This window comes from Semicossyphus pulcher, unplaced genomic scaffold (assembly GCF_022749685.1).
Source record: "Semicossyphus pulcher isolate SPU_LCO1_2020_fin unplaced genomic scaffold, fSemPul1.0.p SCAF_8, whole genome shotgun sequence".
NCBI classification, from domain to species: domain Eukaryota; kingdom Metazoa; phylum Chordata; class Actinopteri; order Labriformes; family Labridae; genus Semicossyphus; species Semicossyphus pulcher.
Window position 1 is genome coordinate 4592112 of NW_027211759.1, and position 21736 is coordinate 4613847.

At 44.3% G+C, this 21736-nt stretch overlaps 1 protein-coding gene across 4 annotated transcripts in view; it reads left to right on the forward strand.

Moving 5' to 3' along the window:
- The window catches only part of plekha7a (pleckstrin homology domain containing, family A member 7a), a 165900-nt gene that overhangs the window by 139167 nt on the left and 4997 nt on the right, over positions 1 to 21736 (forward strand). For 3 of the 4 annotated variants that reach the window (XM_069685813.1, XM_069685814.1, XM_069685815.1), the window contains 15 exons: positions 585 to 766; positions 2779 to 3330; positions 3449 to 4004; positions 6256 to 6339; positions 9032 to 9085; positions 11780 to 11845; positions 13470 to 13550; positions 14949 to 15098; positions 15535 to 15636; positions 15924 to 16035; positions 16694 to 16824; positions 16921 to 17115; positions 17239 to 17335; positions 17958 to 18049; positions 18438 to 18710. In XM_069685813.1, coding sequence (XP_069541914.1) covers positions 585 to 766; positions 2779 to 3330; positions 3449 to 4004; positions 6256 to 6339; positions 9032 to 9085; positions 11780 to 11845; positions 13470 to 13550; positions 14949 to 15098; positions 15535 to 15636; positions 15924 to 16035; positions 16694 to 16824; positions 16921 to 17115; positions 17239 to 17335; positions 17958 to 18049; positions 18438 to 18710 — 2727 coding nt within the window. The remainder of the gene's footprint in view (positions 1 to 584; positions 767 to 2778; positions 3331 to 3448; positions 4005 to 6255; positions 6340 to 9031; positions 9086 to 11779; positions 11846 to 13469; positions 13551 to 14948; positions 15099 to 15534; positions 15637 to 15923; positions 16036 to 16693; positions 16825 to 16920; positions 17116 to 17238; positions 17336 to 17957; positions 18050 to 18437; positions 18711 to 21736) is intronic. The other variant, XM_069685816.1, reaches the window with a different exon arrangement.

Genomic DNA, 21736 nt, shown 5'->3' on the forward strand with positions numbered 1-21736 from the left:
TGACTAATGGCCTGATCAGCATGCGTACAAAGAAGTATCCATCTTTAATTTGAGTATGCCTGTCACGAGCTCGCCGCTTCAGTCACAGGGTACGATTACCTCGTCATGCAGTGGAACCTAATCAGGCCACATTTCACACTGCAGAGCTGCTTTTCTCTTCCAGACAAAGACAAGTCATTGATGTTACTTCCTTATTTTGGCCGTTACACTGATGAAAAGCAGAAATAATCCGTATCAGAGCGTGTTTTTCACTCTTATTCAGGGTTTTATATGTTCTTAGGAGGTAAGCTGGGTATAAGGAAACACACAGGTTTGTAAGGACACTTAACATTCTCCACTTTACCGAGAATCTTTCCTCTCATTGGTCCAAAGTTGTGGCTTTGTTGGTCGTAACTGGCTGGCATTCTGTCTGTTTCTCTATCGTGTGGTTCCCTTCATTGGCTCTCCTGTATCGGTCGATGCTTATGTGGCCCTTGATGTTGTTTCTCCTGACGGACAGCATGACGTCTCCTCCGTCTCTCTGACGCAAAGCACCGGCTGATTCCTCCACATCGACTGACCCCGTCTCTCCTCTCTTCCTGTAGGCTAGCCACACGGGTATGCGCTCGTACATTTACAAGCAGAGCTCTGTGATTGGCTCGCAGGCGGAGCACACTGGCATGCGGACGTATTACTTCAGCGCAGACACCCAGGAGGACATGAGCACCTGGCTGAGGGCCATGAACCAGGCCACGATGATGCAGAACCACACGGACTCACTCATCAGGTAGGCCGACACACACACTGCAGTACACACCTTACAAGCACCAGGTAACTGTAGAATGCCAGCATTCAGACTTTTTCTTTGACTGCTGGAACACATTGATTCCTCCACCTTACGTCATGAGCTCCCTCTTGTGTTTGTTACCAGAATTTTGGTGCCTGTTTTCATTCATCCTTCACAATTCTTTCTGGTGCTTCTCCCAGGATCTGGAACAGTCTCTCAAGACACACCTGTTTGCTCTCTCTTTTATTTCTGTGTGATGTTTCCCCGTGATTTCCTCTTGCTCTTCTCTCAGTTGTTGGTTTGATTTATTTCTACCTACTTCCTGTTTTATAACTCTGCTCTGATTTTAAGTGTTGTCCCTGTTTTATTTAATTATGTATAATTGCTTTTTATGCATTACTCCTTTAATCCTGCATACCTGTACTGACGCGATTCTAAACTTTCTGTATCAACTGAAGCATTAAAGCAGTAATCTGGAAGATCTCAGATTCGTTCTCTTTGGCGCCACCTGTGGCGATAAACGGTAATTGCGGGGGCACACCTCCCAGATATCCAGACAGTGCTGCATGTGTGACGTCCACGGTTGGCTCCGGTTGAAACTCTTGATTTTCCTGGCTGACGGTCGCTTTCCTTTTTAGACTGTTTGCTTCATCTGAGCGTCGAGTTTGTTTCTTTTTCTTTGGATTTTCACTTATTTTTTAAGTTGTATCTGTAGTCATCCATCTTTTCTTTGTTTGTTCAGCCATAGTAGATTACTGATTAGCTCCGCCTACCCTCTCTGGCAGACCAACCACTGCTGGCTGATGGAAAACGCGTCACTAACTGGGCACCGCTTGTGATTTTTTTCCACGAAAGGCCCCACAATGCAAAGGCTCAATCCCCATTGTGTTACCTCATTCGACGATAGAGACTTAACAGACATTTATTTCAATGAAAATCATCGAGATGATCGCTTTAATAAAGTGACGTGACTGTAGTTAACAGTCCTGACTGAAAACACCAGTGACTGTATATAAGGATGGACGACGCGTCTCCATCTGCTCTCATTGTACAAATTTGAAGCCACAATAGCCTCCATGACGACCGCTGCCATCTGTATCATGTATCTATTTCTTTATCTGTATTTCTCTTCTATGGTGTTATCACGTTTAAATCCGTGCATGTTTAGAAATACTTCCATAATAATAATCTTATGTTGAGACATGAAGGTGTTTGTTAATTCACTGTATGTTAGAGCTACAGCTGTTACATCCTTTGAACGCATGCCACCTAGAATGAGCTGACATTTGCGTTTCTTTCTTGTCACTAAATCCTTGAAAACTTTCTCACTGTGCTGCTTACAGCTTCAACAGATCTGTCTCAGTCTTAAAGCTATAGCATACGAGCACAGGGCATCTCTTTGCATGTTTGTCTCCTTTCAGGGAGAGAACGCTCTGATGTCGAGAAATGCTGTTTCTGAACGAGCAGCCGCTCTCCGCATGTTTTATTCATGTGTTAACGGCGGGAGGTGGCGCAGATCAAATATGTCCCATCATTCACTGGCAGCCGCAGACACCCAGAGCTCGTACTCCTTCACTTTCTGTTTTTAGTTTTGGAGGGGAAATCCCTCAAGACTGCGCTGGATGTTCGTGAATGACAGAAGGGAAACCCAGCTGAAGACAGCTTCTACTTTTCAGCTCTAAAAAAACCCTGTTTTTCATTTCCTTCCCTGATTTGGTCCAGATCAAAACCAGAGCTGGGAGTACATCCTCAATAGCATTTTAGGATCCTGTTTTTTATTAATCGCAAGATTTGATACTATCTGAAAGCAAAAATTGGATCTGATCACTTTTAAACAACAGGGCCCTCCTCACACTCGCTCATAGGTGTGTCAGATTGTCTCCTCACCTTTCCCCAACCTTCCTTTCCTGTCAGGGTCGTCTGCACAGATTTCACACTTTTTTACGCTCTGATTGTACACATAAGAGAGTGTAAAAGACATAAATTCATCATGTAATCTCTCCTCTCCACAGATCGTCTGAAAAGTTTGAGAAGTTGCACATGTTGCCGCAGCACGCTGTCCCGCAGACGAACCACGTGAACCACCACAAAGCCAAAACCTCAGACGCTGACACCATCGGACCCATCGTCCACGAGGTTCTGCTGGAGCCCATACACCGCGACGCAGACGACCGCTGCAGCTTCCATAAAGACTCTCCTGCTGCCAACCTGCTGGAGCACCAAATAGGAAGCACAACCCTGGAGATGGACACGCACACCTCCCTCCCCTCTAACCCCACCCCCTCCGCCCTCCTGCAGTCAGATCACGTGTCGGCCTCAGCGCCCGTGTCCAGGGTTCCGTCGCGGGCGCCGTCACGAGCCGCCTCCACACTGCCCTCCAGCATCTGCACGAGGAACGGCCTCGTGTCCACGCCCAGCCCCATCCTGGAGCCCAACGGCATTGCTGCAGGGACGTACCAGAGGGCCCCAGCGCCCCCTGCTGACACACACAAGCAAGTGCACAGGAGGAGCGCTCTGGAGCAGGTGGAGCAGTGGGTCCAGGTCCAGAAGGCCGAGCACAAAGGGTAGGCCACTCTCATGTGTCTTATTTTCTTAATTAATCGTTAAATTGAATTCAAGTTCAGATGAGACGACTCCTCTGTCCTCTCTTAAATCAACACATCCATTTTTCTCACCCACCAGCCCCCCATCCAGAGAGAACACCCTCCCTCGTCGCACACCACCCACCCAGCACAAGTTCACCACCATGGACTCCTACCAGACCCTGCCAAAGACTCCTCGTCAGAGCCCCCTCCCTGCCCGGCTCGGCGAATACAAGTACGCCCAGGACCGCCTCAGCCACTTCCGCCTCACCCCCGAGCAGGGCGGCCCGGCGTCAAACACCGTGTGGCAGCTGTACGAGTGGCAGCAGCGCCACCAGTTCCGACACGGCAGCCCCACCGCGCCTCTCTACACCCCGGCCCCGGATTACCCGTTTGGCCCCCGCCCGCCATCCACTGTGCCACCCTCCTCGTCTGCACCCAAGTCTGAAGGGGCGCCCCGCTGTGTGTCAGTACCACCTTCATCTGCAGACATCCCCCCGCCTGGTCCTCCGCCCGGTACCAGCAGAACCCTCTCGCCCACACGGAGGCCGCACACGCCGGCTGAGCGGGTGACAGTCAGGCCGGTGGGTGACCGGTCAGTGGTGGACATCCCGTTCACCGTGTCCCCGCGCAGGAGCAAATCTCAGATGCTCAAGGTAAAATTAAGTCATGACATGTTAACAACTGTTACAAATGTTTCATTGAACTTTTAGGCACACACTCTATTCTGTTTTCCTCACAGAAAGTTTAAGCTGCCTCAGATAAAGTTCATACTAATGCCTTGATTTCTTTTTGACAATTTTCCTGGCAACTTTTTGCACTGAGTACTATGATAAATCTTTAAAATGAAGGCAGGGCAAGTTTATTTATAAAGCACCATTTATACACAGAGCAATTCAAAGTGCTGGACACAGATAAAAACAGAGCATTACGAGCCTTAAAAGAAATGTGACATGAGGGAAAATAACACATCAAAATATAAAATATATCAACATATAAGAAAAGGTCTGGCCAGAAGAATACAACAGTATGTGCTCAGGCTTATGTCTACTTTCTTTGAATTATAACACATCAGTTATAATTCACTTAGTTTGCAGAATTCCCAGAATTCTTTTTCTCTCAGGCCCTGGAGTCCCAGACTCGTACAACAGTGTTGGAAAAGTTAAGAAAAACTTGACACATCTGTTATAAAGGACAATATTGCAACTAAACTCCCGCACACTGTCCAACTTGCAGAAAATGCCTTTATTTGCTTGCAAAGTTAACTCATCTGCTAAACTTTGTATTTTTTAGTTCCCTGAACTTTTCTCTTAAAGGGTCGTAGGATTTTTCCTCGCATTTTGTCAACAACACATTCAAACTGGGCCCCTCCTCCTCCTGGGCTCTTCATCACCAGAAGCTCACTCTCACTCTCACGTGCGAGAACACGCCCACCCCGCCGAGCTAACACCGTCAGTATCACTGTTACCTTTGCGCTAGCATGCTAACTGCCGGTTTCCGTTGCACTAGCATGCTAACAGCTGGTTAGCTTGTCCTACCCGGTTTGAGGCACCTACCTGTCCAACAGAAAGAAGGCCAACTCTGCATCGCTCTGTCTCCATGTTTGCCGGTCTGAATGGGGCCCAGCTGCTAATTTGAACCGCTCCCACACTCACCTGTACCTGTGATTGGCTCAGGGAACCACAACAGCGCCCCTCCTGAAAACGTCCCGTGCAAAGCAAAACAGCAGAATAGATGCAGAGGGAAGGGTCTCACAAGGGTCTGCACACACACTCACCAACACGCATGTATGGAGGCCCATAAGTGATGATTTATATTATGTTTGTAAAACTCTATATTTTATTTTTCTAGGAAAATCCTGCTTATTATACCTTTGATTTCAGCCCATTTTATAACCAGCTAAAAACTCCTCACAGGAGCGTCAACATGTAAGATTAATTACAATTCATTAAAATAGCAAAATGAAGCATGACAAGAACTCAGCGCGTGCATGTAGACGGCAGGATGAGACAAGACGTACCACTCTGTCCACTGGAGCCGCCAATGAAGGCCCAAAATGAAGGTTCTTCACTTTAAATGTTAAAATCAAATTTGTAGTTAAACAGTCGTGTCCACAAATTATTTAAGCAAGTCATAATAAGAGAACAGAAACAGGAATATAATACAGATTGTATAATGTACTAATTGTGATGTATGAAAGAGAGGTGCTTGATTAGACGTATGATTCAGTGGCATGAGGATGAAAACTCGCTGCGTTCTGTTGGATCGTATGAACTCCGTCTTTCTGCTCGTTAGTACCATTAATGTTTTTTTTCCAACAGTCAAATGCAGAAACATCAAATAGAATAGTTTCCCATCCAGAACCGTGTCAGTCATTGTGACAGTGCGGGGCGGGTGTTGGAACTGTGCTCCACTGAACAGAATAATTGTTTCAGTGCCACGGGGTACAACAGCAGACAAATCCTCAATGCAGCCTCTCTGTAAAATCACCTCCTCTGTCTCAGCTGTCCGTCAAAAAGAAGCTCTATGGTTAATGTCAAATAAATATACTACATTGATAAGAAAACATTTATGCAAAGTGATTAAGAACAACTCCATTAGTATTTGCATATCACATTTTGTGAGTGAAAAAACCCACAAATATGTAAATGTACGCCCACTCTCGCCGACGCTCCCACAAGCAGCACAACTTCGTTCTGCCCGGAGACAATACACACACTGATTTTAGTTCTGAAGGTCATGTGAATTATTTTATCCTCTGCAGAAAAGATTGTAGCTTTTAGTGATGTGGAAGTTGTGGTGGCAGATCCTTCCGGAATTTTCTGCTTTTTCTGCTGTAACACACATGAATGTTTTAATGTTATTCTTTAAGCTCTGTGTATATAAGATGTGTCTGTGTGTTGTCAGGCTGCTACTATTGAGAGACGGACGATGCCTCCATCTGGCTACATGACACACACAGTCAGTGCACCCAGCCTGCACGGCAAAACGGTATGTCTTTTAAATAACAACTAAAATATACCTCAGTGTGATGCAAATATTCAGTGATTATATTAATATCTTGAGCCTTGTACTGAAACAGATGTGTGATTTGTGGTCATAAAGCACTTGGCTGCAGCTGAACATTGGGGAGAACTTGTTAACCGTGTACAGTTTGATTCTGTGTCCTGAGTCCTGCCTTTTCTTTCAACACCATTAATCCTCCTGGCTCCAAACACTATGAGTGCAAGGTTCCTTTTTAAAAAGACTCAAAGTTTCACTGAGGTTTGGTGTGGTCAGTGTTGATGCCAGTTTCACTGTCCTGTGGTGCCTGACAGCCCGAGGAGCTCACCCTGTTCCTCATTCAGCTGCGCCGGCATCAGGCCAAGATGGCCTCCGCTCGTCAGCACACGTTAGCCCAGATCCAGCGGCTCAACGGTCCCAAAGACCCCCTCCACCACAACCACCTCCTCTCTGCTAGCACCACCTCTAGCACCAGCCCCCTCCTCAGCTCCGGCCCCTCTCCTGTGTCCCACCTCGGACACTTTGGCCTCTCGGCTGCCCTGGGCTCTTACAACACCCAGGTGGGGGCACACCTGCCTGTCCGCCCGCCCCTCTTTTTACCATGCGCTGTAGAGGTTGCCACTAAGCATATTGCAGTTCTGCATTACACTTAAATCTACATGTATTGTAATACATATAGGTGATGTTTTTATGAGTTATGTAACCTAAGATTCAATGAAGAATTAATGAGATTTAGTTTTACAAAGAACTCAATAGATAACATAAAATTTAATTCCTGTCTTCTCTGGTTCTGTTGTTTTTCCAGTTGTTAAAAAAAACTCTACATTAATAACAGTGTAAATTTTCTGCCCTCATGTTTATTACTTCCTCTTCTGAGGCTTTTGCTTTTCTTATCCAAAAATTACAGATCCTTCGGTTTTATATTGATTATTGATTATTGAAATGATATGGTAATAATGTGGTCAGAATGCCTGTGGCAGTTCTAGTGGTTATACTCGAATGTTGTGTGGAAAACAAGAGGGGATACAATTGTTCAAAATGTTATATAAATCCACTGTAATATTTATTTATCCTCAGTGTTGGGTAACATTACTTTTAAAAGTAACTCATTACGTTACTGCGTTACCGACTGAGAAAAGTAACACGTTAGATTACTTTTGCGTTACCAAAAATTAAACCCCCTTTGCGACTCTTTACACATGTGGGCGTGACGGCGTGTAGCCTGCTGTACGTCTTCCTTTGAATGTATTGACTCGACCGTCATTGCATCGCCTCGTTTACGGCCCATAATCTGTAACTCTGCAGCCTGATAACAGGAATGACAGACGCAGTATAACCTTTACAGCTATTTATTATGCTAGGCACAGCAGTTTCCATGACAACAATACAACACGGGCTCTTAGTCCCACCAGTGTTGCGGAGCTGTGTTTAGCTGCTGATGCTTCTTCTCATTTGAAGTCGAGCTCTTCACAGCTTATCCTCCAGACACAGCTCACACTTCACCGTCATGTTGTTCTCGTCCCTTTCACCCAAACATTCAGAATAATGTGAATATTTACACAAAGTAAACGCTGTCCTCTCTGACACCTCGCTAGCTGAGTTAGCTAGCTACACATGCGCGCTGACACAGCTGTGTTTACCTTCTGCTGGTGCGCAGCTACCTGCCAAGAAGGAGGAGAGAAACCGAAACAGTGCATGAGGGAGTTTCTGTTTTTGTGGCAACAAAAGGAAAAGAGAAATACGGCAACAGATTACTTTTGATGAAAAATTATCTAAGTAACGAATTACTTGAATTGCAGAAGTAACGCGTTACGTTACTTGTTACAACAAAAAAGTACTCTAACTTTGTAACACGTTACCCCCAATCAGACTTATCAGACTTACTAAACATATTCAAAAACACAGCAGTCATGATCTTCCACATGGACAACTACTCTTAGGCCACCTCCATAGCTCCCAGTTGTTCCTGTACATAATCCAACTGTAAATATACGTCTAAATGTGAAATAGTGAAAAATAACCTATACTATAATACATTTAGTAAACCTAAACTTAAACTTCAATCAAGCCTCAACATATCAGTGGCAACCTCTACCCCAAAGCTCCCGTGCTTCAGTGATGTGACATCAGGCATGGTTAAACTGTGAGCGCTGTCCTGGCTGCCGTCATAGAACCATTCGCCTCCTTCTCCATGTGCTGTCCTTGGCTGGTCAGTTTCCATATCGTGCTTCTGGTGACTCTGTCCATAGCATGTTGTGCTGCTAACTTCTCCACGTCCACAAAGCCATCCCATGCTTCGGCTAACCGGCTGGCTGTGGATGTGTTTGGTCTCCTGATTCTGTCATTGTCGTGTGATGTGAGCTGAATCGGAGCTGGATTCAGCGATGTTTCACGATCTGCTGCTTCTGACGGATCTAGTTTGTGCTGGTGTTTTTGTCTGTCGCCGTAGGAACACGGAAACATCTCTGAGACGATGAATGAACGACTTTTTACTGTGTGTTTGCTGATTGTGATGCATGCTGACACAGTTCACACTTTACACTCGACACACGCGTTGCTACATCCTGCTAGACTGATTGTCAGAGAAGCTTCTTCACATTCAGATGAGTCAGATGATGAATAATTCAACGCCTGGGGACACAAATCAATAATCAGCACTCACATATTTGTCACCCTGCAGGCTGATGACACCTACATGCAGCTGAAGAAGGACTTGGAGTATCTGGACCTGAAGGTGAGAAACGAAGAAGAACCTGATAGTTGTTTGAACTTTATTCCAGGTGTTTTTATTTCTGCTGTGCCTTCCCTGATATGAAAGTCTTTATTCAAACTAACACTCTTGGTGTTTCTTACTGACAACCACTTCTAAAAGTCATGTTGAACTGTTGAGCCGAGACGTTAGCGTTGTTGTTCAGGCATCTGTGTGAGACAAAATATCCCCAGTGAACTTCTAACTCTAACTGGTTTGAAAAGCAGCCGACATATTGTGACTCCGGCTCTGTGTTCTTTGTGATTTTGACTCCCAGATCAGAGCTCTAGAGCCCCTGATCCTCGCAGTTCACAGTTTACTACTGCACTGCACTGCTGGGCCTCTCAGGCCTCTAATGAACGTAAGCTGAATGTGTATGTGTGCGTGTGTCTGTAGCCAGTATGTGCTGTAAAAAGAGATGTAGCGTGTCTGTGATTGTGTGTGTGGGCATTTATGCTTGTGCATGTTCCCTCGGTGTACAGAGTAGGGATGCATGTGTTTCGTCTGTCTGTGAGTGTGTGTGTTCATGTGTTTAGAAAGTCTTTGTTCTAGAAAGAACATCCCATCGCTTACAGCACCACATTCACGGCTTGAATGGAGTCAAACGTCTCATCTCCTCGTGACCTTTGACCTGTCTTCCACCCCCTTCCTCCCATGTGGTGATGTTGGCGATGTTAAACAGTGGGCATGGGATGGCTCGGCAGTGCATGTGTTGTGGCTGTGGCTGTGGCCCGGTGGTCGTAAAGCCAGCTGCTTCTTCCATCGTCTCTGAAACGCTGCACCTCTTTGACAATAACACAGCGCTCTACTGTGTCATGTCTTTAGTTTCTCTACAAAAAAGAGCACATGTAGGCCTAAACTTAGGATTTCCAAGCACAATTCAGAGCTGTTAAGAGTTAATTTACTGATATGCTTATTATTGAATTTGCACAGTTGCTCAATTTGGATGTTTTTTAGTGCTTTTCTGACTAGAACCAAGAGTTTCAGGAAGTTATTTTAGCCCAGTAGAACTCTGTTTTTCAGTCAAATCAGTTTTGGAAACTTGAGTCTCATGTTTCACCTGTAAAAAGCTTGTTTAAGAGCTGCTGTCGGCCGGACATTAAAACATTTCCAGTTTTCCATTTATGCTATTGTTTCAAGGCACATCCACATTGTTTTTAACTCGGAGGAAAGATTTGAATCCGCTACCGAGCTAAAGTTAGCATCAGCTTGTCTTGCAGATAATAAGATAATTAACATGAAACTGCTTTATTGAGTGTTTTTACCGGCTTCAACCTCACAGTCAGATCGTTTTACAGAAGATGAGACCTCTGCGTGTAATTCTGGTAAAAACCTTGTGAACAAAGAAGACTAAAGCAATTCGAATTCGATTCGATTTTAATTAGGAAACTGCGGGGCGCTGGTTTAGCTAGGTTGGTAGAGCAGGTGCCCCATGTACAGAGGCTACTGTCCTCGATGTACTAATCGCAGGTTCAATTCCCCTTCTGCCGATTATTCGGTGCATGTCATCCCCGACTCTCTACTCCCTATGTTTCCTGTCTCTCTTTAGCTGTCCTATATAATAAAGGCAAAAAGCCAAAACAATAATCTTATAAAAAAAGAGAAACTTCTTGGTGCTGGTTTAGCTCCCCTGTTTCCGACACTTTCCACTGTCCTCTCTATAAATAAAGTGTGTAAAAGGCCCAGAAAATAATCTTTTAAAAAAGAAAGAAAGAAACTGCTTTATTCTTTGTTTTTCCTGTTTTAATCATCGGGTCTGTTTGTTTGTGGAGAGGAGGAAACCTCTGTGGATAATTTGGCTCCGGGTAAAATACGACTGATAAACACTGAAGAGTCATTTAGAGACTTAATTTGTGCAGTTTACCCCCTGCCATGCTGTTACTCCTGCATGGCTCTGTTTACAATAATGCAGCTGAAAGAAAGGCAGATATTCGACAGGCCAAATGGGAATTGACTCGGGGTCTTCCCAATTTATGATTCAAGTTGTCTGTTCTGTGGCAGAGCTGCAGTAAACCACCGACCAATCAAAATCAAGAAGGGTCAGGACTTCAGGTATCAACTTTATCAACAACAATGGCGGAGGAAAAGCGTATCGTTTCGTTTTTTCGCGGACAATTTCCAGGTGTAGAGCTGCTGCTAATGCCAGGACACGATTCCTTTACATCGTTTTTATATTTGCTTTCATGATTAAAAGTAAATATGAAGCATACAGAGCGATTTAAAACAGACTTAACGATCACTACCGAGGGAAGTGGAAGTGCCGCCAGACAACTTTTGTAACCTAGCAACAGTAAGCGCCGGCGAGAAGCGCTTGTGACACAGGCCCTAATGTGAGCACCTAAACAGTATAGGATGTGTTTCTAAAACAAATATCCTTTAACTTGTTTATCTGGAGGGGACACATGTTTTATTGACAAGTCAATTTGTGCAGGGCTTCAAAGTGTCCATAGCCATCATGTTCTTCACTTGAAGAGCTGATTCTGTGTTCCAAAACTCACTCATATTGTCATGAACACGAGGCGAGGAGAGCGTGTCACAGATAGTCTGTCTCAGCCTTGTTATACTGTAGCTTGTAGCTGGTCTCTGTGTTCTGTATCTCCACGATCTAAGCACCACTGTTCAGACACTCTGTCGCACCATGTAAATAACATCTGGACTGGTTCATTTTGTGGTTTCTAGGTAGCTGGAAGTCAGACGCTGAAGGAGTCGGGGAAACCTGTCAAGGTTGCAGAAAGTGATGTGGATGTAAGTGCGAGCTGAAGAGCTTTTTAAATTTGCTGTCAAGGTGGCTGTTTATTCCTGTTTGCTTCTCTGCTGTTGTTAATATAACAGAGTGCTCAGTGTTTCTTCATGTTTTCATGCGAGTTCAAATCACTGCTTAATATTTAAACATACATTTTGTCATGTTTTTTATTACTTGGATGAAACATGATCAAAAGTGTGTGTTAAGATACAATGATTTTCTGTTAAGGTGTGTAGTTTGATGCAAACACACATTCACACACAGTTTAAGCATTTCTTAACATTTGTCATTATTAATAAATATCCTTGTGGAGTTACTAGGTTGCTTTTAACTCTAGACCAATCTATATAGCTATCAGAAGTAGACGTAGCTACCGAGACGCAGTACTGTTTCGAAGCTTGAGTTTGGCATGTTAGCTTTGGATTTTTACTCCTCAAAAAATGTCATTGCTTGAAACTATCAAATGAAAACATAAACTCATATGAAAAATGTTTTTCTGAGATATGAAGTCATGTGAGAAGTAGTCACCTTCTCATCTGGTTACAGTCGAGTCATCTCCTGCTGGCCTTTATAAAGAATGCAGATTTGTTTTTACTTTTTACAGCCAAAGGCTACGTCCACTTCCTGTACACAGTCTATGCTCTAGATATGGGAATAAGAATTTTAGTTGTTTTGTTAAAGGGAGCGACACAGGCAGCTCCACTGGAAGAAAAGTGAGGGCTATTAAGGCAAAACAAAATATGCACGTTGTGGGAAAAGTGTGGGAGGAGGTGGTGTATTATTGCACTTAGCTTCAAGGGGCAGAAAACAGAGTACTAATAGGTGAATGTCATAACTCCTCCAGAGTGATTATGCAAACAATTCCCTCCGGCTTTTCAAACAGTCTCATATCTCCTATGAAAGTATTTCACAATAAAAGCCTCATGCGCAGCTGTTTAAACAATTTATGAGAGCGTTGTATGCGATGAATATTTGATTAGCTCCAACAACAACATCACCGTGGAGAAAACAACAGGATTAATAATTAATTTGACGGGATATAAAAACTGTATCGAGTGTAAAAATGTACGAGGGTAAGCACTTTGTTCACATCAAGCTGTTCACTCGCAACCTGATTACACGAATCCTGTGTTGTTGTTTTACCACAGGAGGATAAAAGTGATCCAACCTTTGCCTCGAAGTTTGCAGAGTTTAATTGTTGATTAATTAACAACAGGCTCCCTGACACTGTAATTAAAAGTGTCAGGTGGGTCGCACCCACTTTGTGTAATGGGCTCGCTCACTGTAATTACCCCTGAACAAGAAGAGGGGAGCTGCGGGACTGTGAATATTAAGTGTTATACAAACCTGCATGCACGCACTCAAACGTGTATAAAAGAGGTGAATGCACGTGCACCGAAGCAAACAAATCAATATATGACCTCACAAACACACACACAGATACACATTCTCGTGCTCACACTCATTTATCTACAGCTGCACAGACAGGAGGAAGTTGTAATTAAGTAAATTGGCCTCTTAATCACCAGAGGTCAACACACAGAAACACACTTTGCACTAGAGAAGTGTGTTATCCTACGATGGCCCCTGCTCTCTCTCCACTCAGCTCTGTGTCTCCCCCTGCAGGTGAAGTTGAGCCGCTTGTGTGAGCAGGACAAGATACTGAAGGATCTGGAGGCGAGGATCAGCTCCCTGAAGGAGGACAAGGTGCACACTCTGCTTCCTATACGAACCCTCAGTCAGTCTAAGCATCTCATTGTACCAGCAGACCGATGAGTCAGAATATTACAGTGTGGTGCCACATTCAAGGACAAAGTTTATTCTGCTGCTTTCAACTGATGATAGAGCTGTCGAACTAGATATCAGTACATCAGATTCCACTGTCAGCTTCACAGATATGTTTTAGATTCAACATTCACAGTCAAAGAGGAACTTCCATTAAAAGGACAGGTGAGGATATTCAGTTCTCACACTGTCGCTCATTTTCATCACTGAAAGCTGCTATCGCTTTAGCTGTTAGCAGACCTGTCCAGATACACAGAGAATCCCAATCTAAAGGCAATAAGATCATGTTAATTCTTGAAGGGTTGCTGCTGTAAGGTATCCAATTAAAGCCAGATTATTTACAGTTCAGAAGGTTAGTAAGTAAGAGGAGGTTAAATAAGATCTCATGGTGCCTCATCATTGACTGTGCAAACATGCTGCCCTCTGGAGGCTTTTCTGGATTGACTGTAACCTGCTAAATTAGTCTTTGTGCACATTTGCACACCAAGGGCCTAATTCACTAGGAAGGATTCACAAGGATTGTGTGTTTTTTTTGTGCCTGCTAAACCTGTGCAAATAAATTAAAAAGACTGCCCAGTTATCAAAGCACATGCAAAGGGTTAAATGCACCCCAAACTGTGCTGCAGAGCAAACAGCGCCTCTGTGCTCCGATGCTGTTTGCACGTATTTAAATGAGTCATTCTGCAGACATTCTGGGAACATTTTGCCCCTTTCTATTCAAATGAGCCTCGTGGCAAAAAGCTGCTCATTCACAAACACCATGGCTAATAGCACCGCAGTTAGAGTGAGATATCACCGTCAGTTTCCAGTGATCATGACGACAACTAAATAAATACAGTGTGTTAATAATAATGTTCGTTATTTACTCTGTAAAGCGGCCTTGGGTCCCGTGAAAGGCGCTATATAAGTCTAAGTTATTATTATTATGAATATTTCTGCATTATTCTTATAATCAGGAGGATGAATCGGTCTGGGGCTGTCCAAGGCTCAACCCGACACACGGGCACACTTTGTCCACATGTGTGCAGACGGTCTGGAGCCGTAACGCAGGGCGGGAATCAGTTCCATCAGTGTTGAGTTCAATTAATGCATGAGAGCAGAGAGTGGAGGTGCAGCTCATCTCCAAAGTCAGACAAGAGCAAACTGTACGGATCTGCCAAACTTTATGGCCGTGTTTGCGCTTTAATATCATCAGTGCAATTTGCTCTGTGAATCCGTCCAGACAGAGCAGATAGCGGGGGCAAAGGTCATGCAATTTATAGTGCTCCACATTTCTTTATGAGACGCTTTGGTTGACCTCAAGACTCCTTTCTCTTTCAGGACAAGCTGGAGAGTGTACTCGATCTGTCCCACCAGCAGATGGAGCAGTACCAGGAGCAGCCGGCCCATGCCAGCAAGATCGCCTACCAGCAGAGGCTGCTGCAGGAGGACCTGGTCACCATCAGGGCCCAAATATCACGCCTCTCCACCGTATGTTTACCTGCATGGCTGCATGCTTTTATTGAGCACAGTTTTTTGCATGTACTGCTGTTAAATTGGTACTGTATGTTTTAGTGTGTGTGTTTTATAGGGACTTATGGAGGTACTCCTAAAGTACGTTTTCACCAGAGAGAACAGGATCTGAATAAAGCTCCAGGGACTCTATTTTACCCCCTGAAATGTTCCTGCTTTAGTATTGGTACTTTCTGAAGTTACAGGGACTTTAAGGGCGGGACTGAACATTTCTGATTGACCAAGTTCTGGCAGCATTCAGAAGACTCTTTCTCAAATCAGCACACTGCATTGATGACGGCATTTGTGTGTATATACAAAGATCTGTAATGGGATGCATCGAATCCCCCACAGGTATCTTGCTAACTGTGTACCTGAAGACTTTACTGTATGTGTGACTTTGTGTGTGATGCAGGAGATGGCACACGCCTGGGAGGAGTACAGCCGGCTGGAGAGATCAGTAGAGCAGCTGAGGACGGTGCTGCAGGCATACATGAACCACAGCGCCATCTATCAGGTTAGAGCGGGTACTGCAGCTCACCTTCAAACTGTCAGCTCAGGTTTTTAAGTTAAAGCAGCTGCTAGGTTTCCTCAAAGGGTTTTCTATGAAGTATTTGTGGCTTTTAAGTCCTCCAAACTATTTCAATCTCACATGCATCTTACACAACCTAACAGTTCCCTCCTCACTTCTTATATCACTATATACAGTATCAGTGACCTTGAAATCAGAGTTAAAGCAAATCAGAAAAGAAAGCTAAAAAAAAAAAAAAAAACATGATTTGAGTCAAATGTGTTCATCTGTAGCAAGAGAAGGCTGATATGAAGCGCGAGCTGTGGAGGATCGAGGACGTGATGGCCGGACTGAGTGCCAGCAAAGCCAACTACAAGATCACCATCGACTCTGTCCAGAACCCAGGTCGGTACCAATGGCAACCCTGTTATCTTAAAGAGCCGATTTCAACAGCTTTAAAGGAGCAGTTCTCCTCTAGAAAAAGCTGGTGTTCTCTGTAATCGATTAAAGCAATAATATTTGAAATCGGCGCCATAGCTGTGGAGAAAATTGTACAAACAGCTCGTGGTTTCGCCCATTCTACATTCCTACAACTCCCAGCGTGCATTGCACCCCTCCCTCTGAAAGGAGCGGCCCAGCCAGGCACTGGAGTGAAATAATACCGCTTTGCTGCAGGCAACGGCTCAGAGCCGTAGAAAATCTGAAATACGACGAGAATATACCGGTGGATCATCTAAAAAACCTTCTGCAGTCTACATTTCAAACCTGACGATTTTAAACGAGACATGACATCGGAGGCTTGCGTCCTAGATTGAGGAAGTGTTGTTTAGCGAGCCCCCTGGCCTCCGCCAGATGACACGTTTTACGTAGTCTAGCGGAGGTTTTTCAGGGCCCACTGGAGAAGCGGATAGCGTCCTCCAAAGGCACAGAGCCAAATTGCATTTTTTGCTACCATAATGCCATCAGCTCCCCATGATAGCATGATAGGACTGAGGTTGAAAATCAGCGAACTGGCCCTTTAAAAAGAGAATTTCTGATTTGTGTTTGTTTACACTCCGGCCAGAGAGGAAACTAGTGCCTTCGGTGTCAGACCCGGCAGTGCCTTCTCACAGCATGGAGGTCCAGCCTCCTCCTCGCAGCTCCATCCCCACCATCCTCTCCCACACTCTGCCTCACAGCACCGTGCCAAAGTGGGTAAGTGTCACCCTCCTGCTGAGAAAACTTGAAGTTTCAGGAATAAATACAGGATTTATTCTGATTGTAAAATACTACATCCTGGTTAATGCCCAGGCGGAGGACACTGCCCCTCCCAGGCCTCCACTGCCTCGCCTCTATGACTACGAGGAGACGCCCCCTGTGGTGCCGCCGCTCCCCAAAGAGGCCTCTGTCATCCGGCACACGTCAGTGCGTGGGCTCAAACGCCAATCAGACGAGAGGAAGAGGGACAGAGAGAGCGGGCAGTATGTTATCAATGGAGACTGTAAGGTATGCTCTCATTAAGTACTAAAACAATCTCTGGAGGCTGTTGAGTCATATACAGGCAGTTTTGGGAATATATTTGTGCATCACTTCAAACTGTCTTTTTGTCTAACCTCTTACTACTTTAAGACTGACTTGCGGTCATACCTGAGTGAACCAGAGCTGCCAGCAATGAGCCACCACAGCGCCGGGTCTGATGTTGACTATCAGTATTTCCAAAGTAAAGGTACTCGAACAGCAACATGAAAAATTTAAACACTTTATACATAAAATACAGACTTTGTAGCTAGTTTTTTAACAGCACAGAGTGCAAACATCCTCTTCTAGTGCCTTTTTTATACACTTAAAGAGGGAGTGTAAACCAAGACCGGGTTTTTCTAATGTTCATGATTCTAACTGGAAACTTTTTAAAAGGATGAAAGTATGAGAAATATTTGTAATTAGCAATTTAATTAAATTGATTGGAATGTGCAATAAAATAATTTCTGTCTCCTCAGACTGAAAACATTCTTCAGTTTAAACATGAAACATTTATTTTGCCACTAAATTAGTTTTAACCGGCAGGAGGAGCCGTACGTTTCAAAGAGACGTCCACTGTATGGAATGTCATTAAAACTGTAAATAAATACAGAATCTAGTTTTGTGAACAATTTAATTGGAAAGCTGTTAAGTCGAGGTATTTATGATAGATGTGATAGATTGAGTAATAATTCACACACACTTTTGTACTTATATTTCATCTTTGCATTCTGTATGACCTTGTATTTTTTTTACCTTACTGCTATTATTTGTATAATTTTACTTTAAATAAACAAACCAAACTGTGCTCATCCTTCTCCCGTTGTTAGGTCTGTTAGGCTCCTCATCTCGACTGAACCAGTCCAACTCTATCTCGTCCTACGTCACCCTAAGGAGAGGCCCCGGGGGCTCTGCAGCCAGGGTGAGTCAAGACACCTGTGATCAGCTGGAGAAAGTCAGGGTATCTTAGAGTTCTGTTTAATCTTATGTTTAATGGCAAGTTTAGGTGTGCAGTACAAGTATTAGATAGAGGTTAAGATAGATTGAGTGTTCAGTTGGTATCAGTGCATTTATGCAAGTTTGAAGTTGCTGTATGTTGTTTAAATCTGTCACTTTTATTATTGTTGTTTTCCATTTCTCTCTGACCATTTTGTTACACTTGTCATCCAGTACACTGCGTCACTGTCCGTTTCTCTGTCGTTTTTTCTCTTACTTTCTGCCTACTCTCCTTCTTAACTCTCCATCCATCCCCGCTCTCATTCCCATCCCGTCCTCTTTCCAATTCTCCTTGTATCTTTCCTCTTTCCCAGTCTCACCAGGAGAGACCGAAGAGTGCCTTTGAGCGTCTGTCATCTCCCACCGAAGGCCCACAGCTCCCGAGCATCCAGCCGCGAGGGCGAATGACCGCCGAGGAGCAGCTGGAGCGGATGAAGCGCCACCAGAAGGCGCTGGTCCGCGAGCGAAAGAGGAACCTCAGCCAGGGCGAGCGCTCCAGCACGGGCCTCTCCACCTCCAGCTTCACCACCCAGCGCTCCTCCTCCTCGTCCAGGCTGCCATCCAGCACATCAGATCCTCCGGCCTCCGTACGTTACCCCCCACCCCCGCGCAGCAGCAGCAGACACAGGGAGCACCACCTGCACCACCACTGCTGCTATGCCACCCTCCAGCCCCCGGCCACTTAATAACCTAGCAGGAATGCTAACACGCTAGCACTCTCTGCCATGTGTAACGTTAGCACTAACAAGCTAAAGGGTGGGACTGACTGGCTGGCTAGCTAGCTTGGTTAATGCTTTAAGAACACTGGGAGACCAATTGAGCGCGGGAGATTATGGGGAATGTTTGGCTAGTTTTGGACTGGGACAGCGTCGCTCCCTGTTTATTTTTTTAAACTCCAGGGGTCACTTGAACCCTGTGTTACCACTGCCCCCCGGTGGGACCTCACTGACACAATTCTGAATGTAAATCCATTGAGAAAAGGAGGGAAAGGAAGGCATCACTCTGCCTCCCTTTCTCTGTTTTTAAAACCAGGAAGTAGAGAGAAGAGCCCATTTATGTACATCTACATACCGTGTACTTGTACACTTTTATTTATTTACTGAGGTATTTTTCAGTATACAGCTGTACAGTTATATTTTGTAGAGATTTGGTATATAGAGCATATACAGGAGTGGGGGACTGTTGGAAAGAGAAATATAAAGAGTAGTCAGGTTGATGAAATGAATCAAGAGGCAATGCTAGTGGCACAAAAAATCATGATCACACCTCCCTTCTTTCTTTTCGTCAAATGAAATCCAAGTGCCTTGTTTTGCTGACGATCTTTTTGCCTTTTACCTCCTTAATCAACATTGTGATTGATCATGTTTTAAGCGTGCGTCTCCACCTCTGAATCACAGAAATGATGCAAGAGTTAGCTTTAAGGTTGCTTTTCAGTCAGGACGACGTCTGGACTCTGCTGCTTAAAACTCCTGAAGGAAAACTTTGACATGAAAACTAAACCGAGCTTTCACTTTGGTGCACGTTGGGTTCATGCTAACAATGCTAACTGGGTGAATAAAGGTATATAATATGATATAATTCAAAATGTCAAAGTCTTCCTTTAACGTAACATTTCACAAGTATTGATTACAGACTAACACACTCATGACTAGACTGCTGTGAGATCTGTAATCAGACTACGTTTCCCATAATTCCTTGAAATCAAATGTCCCTGTAACAGTGAGCAATACATAGGCTGTGTTCGAAATGGCATACTATAGTAGCAGTACGTACTGATTTGGCCAAAATGTAGTATGTAGTATGCAAACAGAAGCAACATTTACAGTCTGCCAAAAAACACTGGATGTCGAACTGATTCGGAGAAAATCTCCAGTAATCTCGATGTCCACGCTCACGGACGTACGGACTTTGAGGCGCGTTCCTGCTAAGTCTGCGAGGGCTTAGGGCTGTCCCGCTGTCAAATCGTTTCGTGCATGAGGGCTCTCTCTCTCGCAGACTTTCTGAGCTTTTTATACGGACTTTACGTAAGTTCGCTTTTTTGCAGACTTTGCCTGAGGGAATTACCCAGAGTTCATAGCGAACTTCGTGACATATACAAACGTGATTGTCCGGCCCCGCACTAAATGTAAACAAATGTTTGTACATTGAAGTAATATACAATGCAGTTTGAACAAACAAAAAAATAAATGTAAAAAAATAAATGTAAACAATGCGAGCATAGTCGGTGACGGGAACCACAAACACGTTTATCTGAAAGTGAAACAGTTAAATGTTCGCAAATGATTAACAATAATGTGTTTCTGACTTTTGATAGTTTGTTAAAATATGTAAACACTAAAACCCCTTTCCCACCGAAATTAACGCGCTGACGCAGGTTTTTCAGACCCGGGAAGACCCGCTTATAAATGCAGATTGTCTCTGTTCCCATTGCCAGGGTTAGTAAACAGTGAGGATGTTGCGGTGGTTAGGTCTAATCAAACTCGGCGCCGACAAAAATCGCTGCTCGGACGGAGACGGGCGGAATTTGTAGCTGAGATGACGAGGAGTCACAGAAGTTACCGACGGAGCATAACATTGCGCCGGAGAGGGGGCGGAGACTAACGTGTCGACCCGAGTTTTGTGTTCCCATCCATGCCGATCGGAGCCGAGGCGATAATTTCCCGGGTCTAATGTAGAGTCATTTGACTTTGCAGAAGGGGGCGCTATAGCTAAAGAAGCAGCTGTTTGCTGTTGGCGGGCTGTTGTTTCCTCCTGCTTTCCAAAAGCGGCAGCTGGCACCTGGCGTAGCTTACTGCAAAATACATTTGAACAGCTCCGCACTACTGTACATGTTACCGCAGGTCGCAGTATGTAGTATATAGTATACAGTATACAGTATATGGTATATAGTATGTCATTTCGAACACAGCCATAGTCTGTAATTTTCTTCTTTTCACCTCTTTTAAAGCATCTAACCATAAACGCCAGAGCATCTTTTATTTTCTCTCCTCCACCAGCATCAAACGTGTTTACACCATTTTATATTTGAATTAACGTCCTCATTAATGCAGCCTTTTCTTGTACAGACTACAAGGTTATTTTTATCGTATGACAGTGGTGGATTTTTGCATTGCCACGTTTAAAGACGGGGAGAGAATCTGTACTCGTGTGCGAGTATTTTTAAAGTGGCCTATGCTGTGCTGTTTTATGCATCATAAATATACAAGACAGGAAATGCAATAAAAAATAAGTATGGACAACTTTGTCATGAGGAATCAGTGTGGAGAGTAAGGACGGGGACAGAGCAGATTAAGGGTGATGTAGTTCTTTACGGCACTGTTGTCCGCTCCAGGTTTTTCAGACGAGTATTAATCTTGAAAGTTTTTCGCCATATTGCTTTTATCCTTCCACAGCTAGGTACAATATATCAGATCAACAAGAAAGTAGTTCCAGGAGGTTGCTCAGTTGAAGAGTAGAAATATAGTAGAGAACTTAGAGAAGTGAACAGCTAATCACAGCCTAATTCTGTGTCATCTGAGAAGCAACGCACAACTCTTTCCCCTTTTCTTTTCTATCATGTAGAGATTTGCACTCGACAATAAAGAGTTTCTTGCTTCTGAACCTCCTCTTGGCT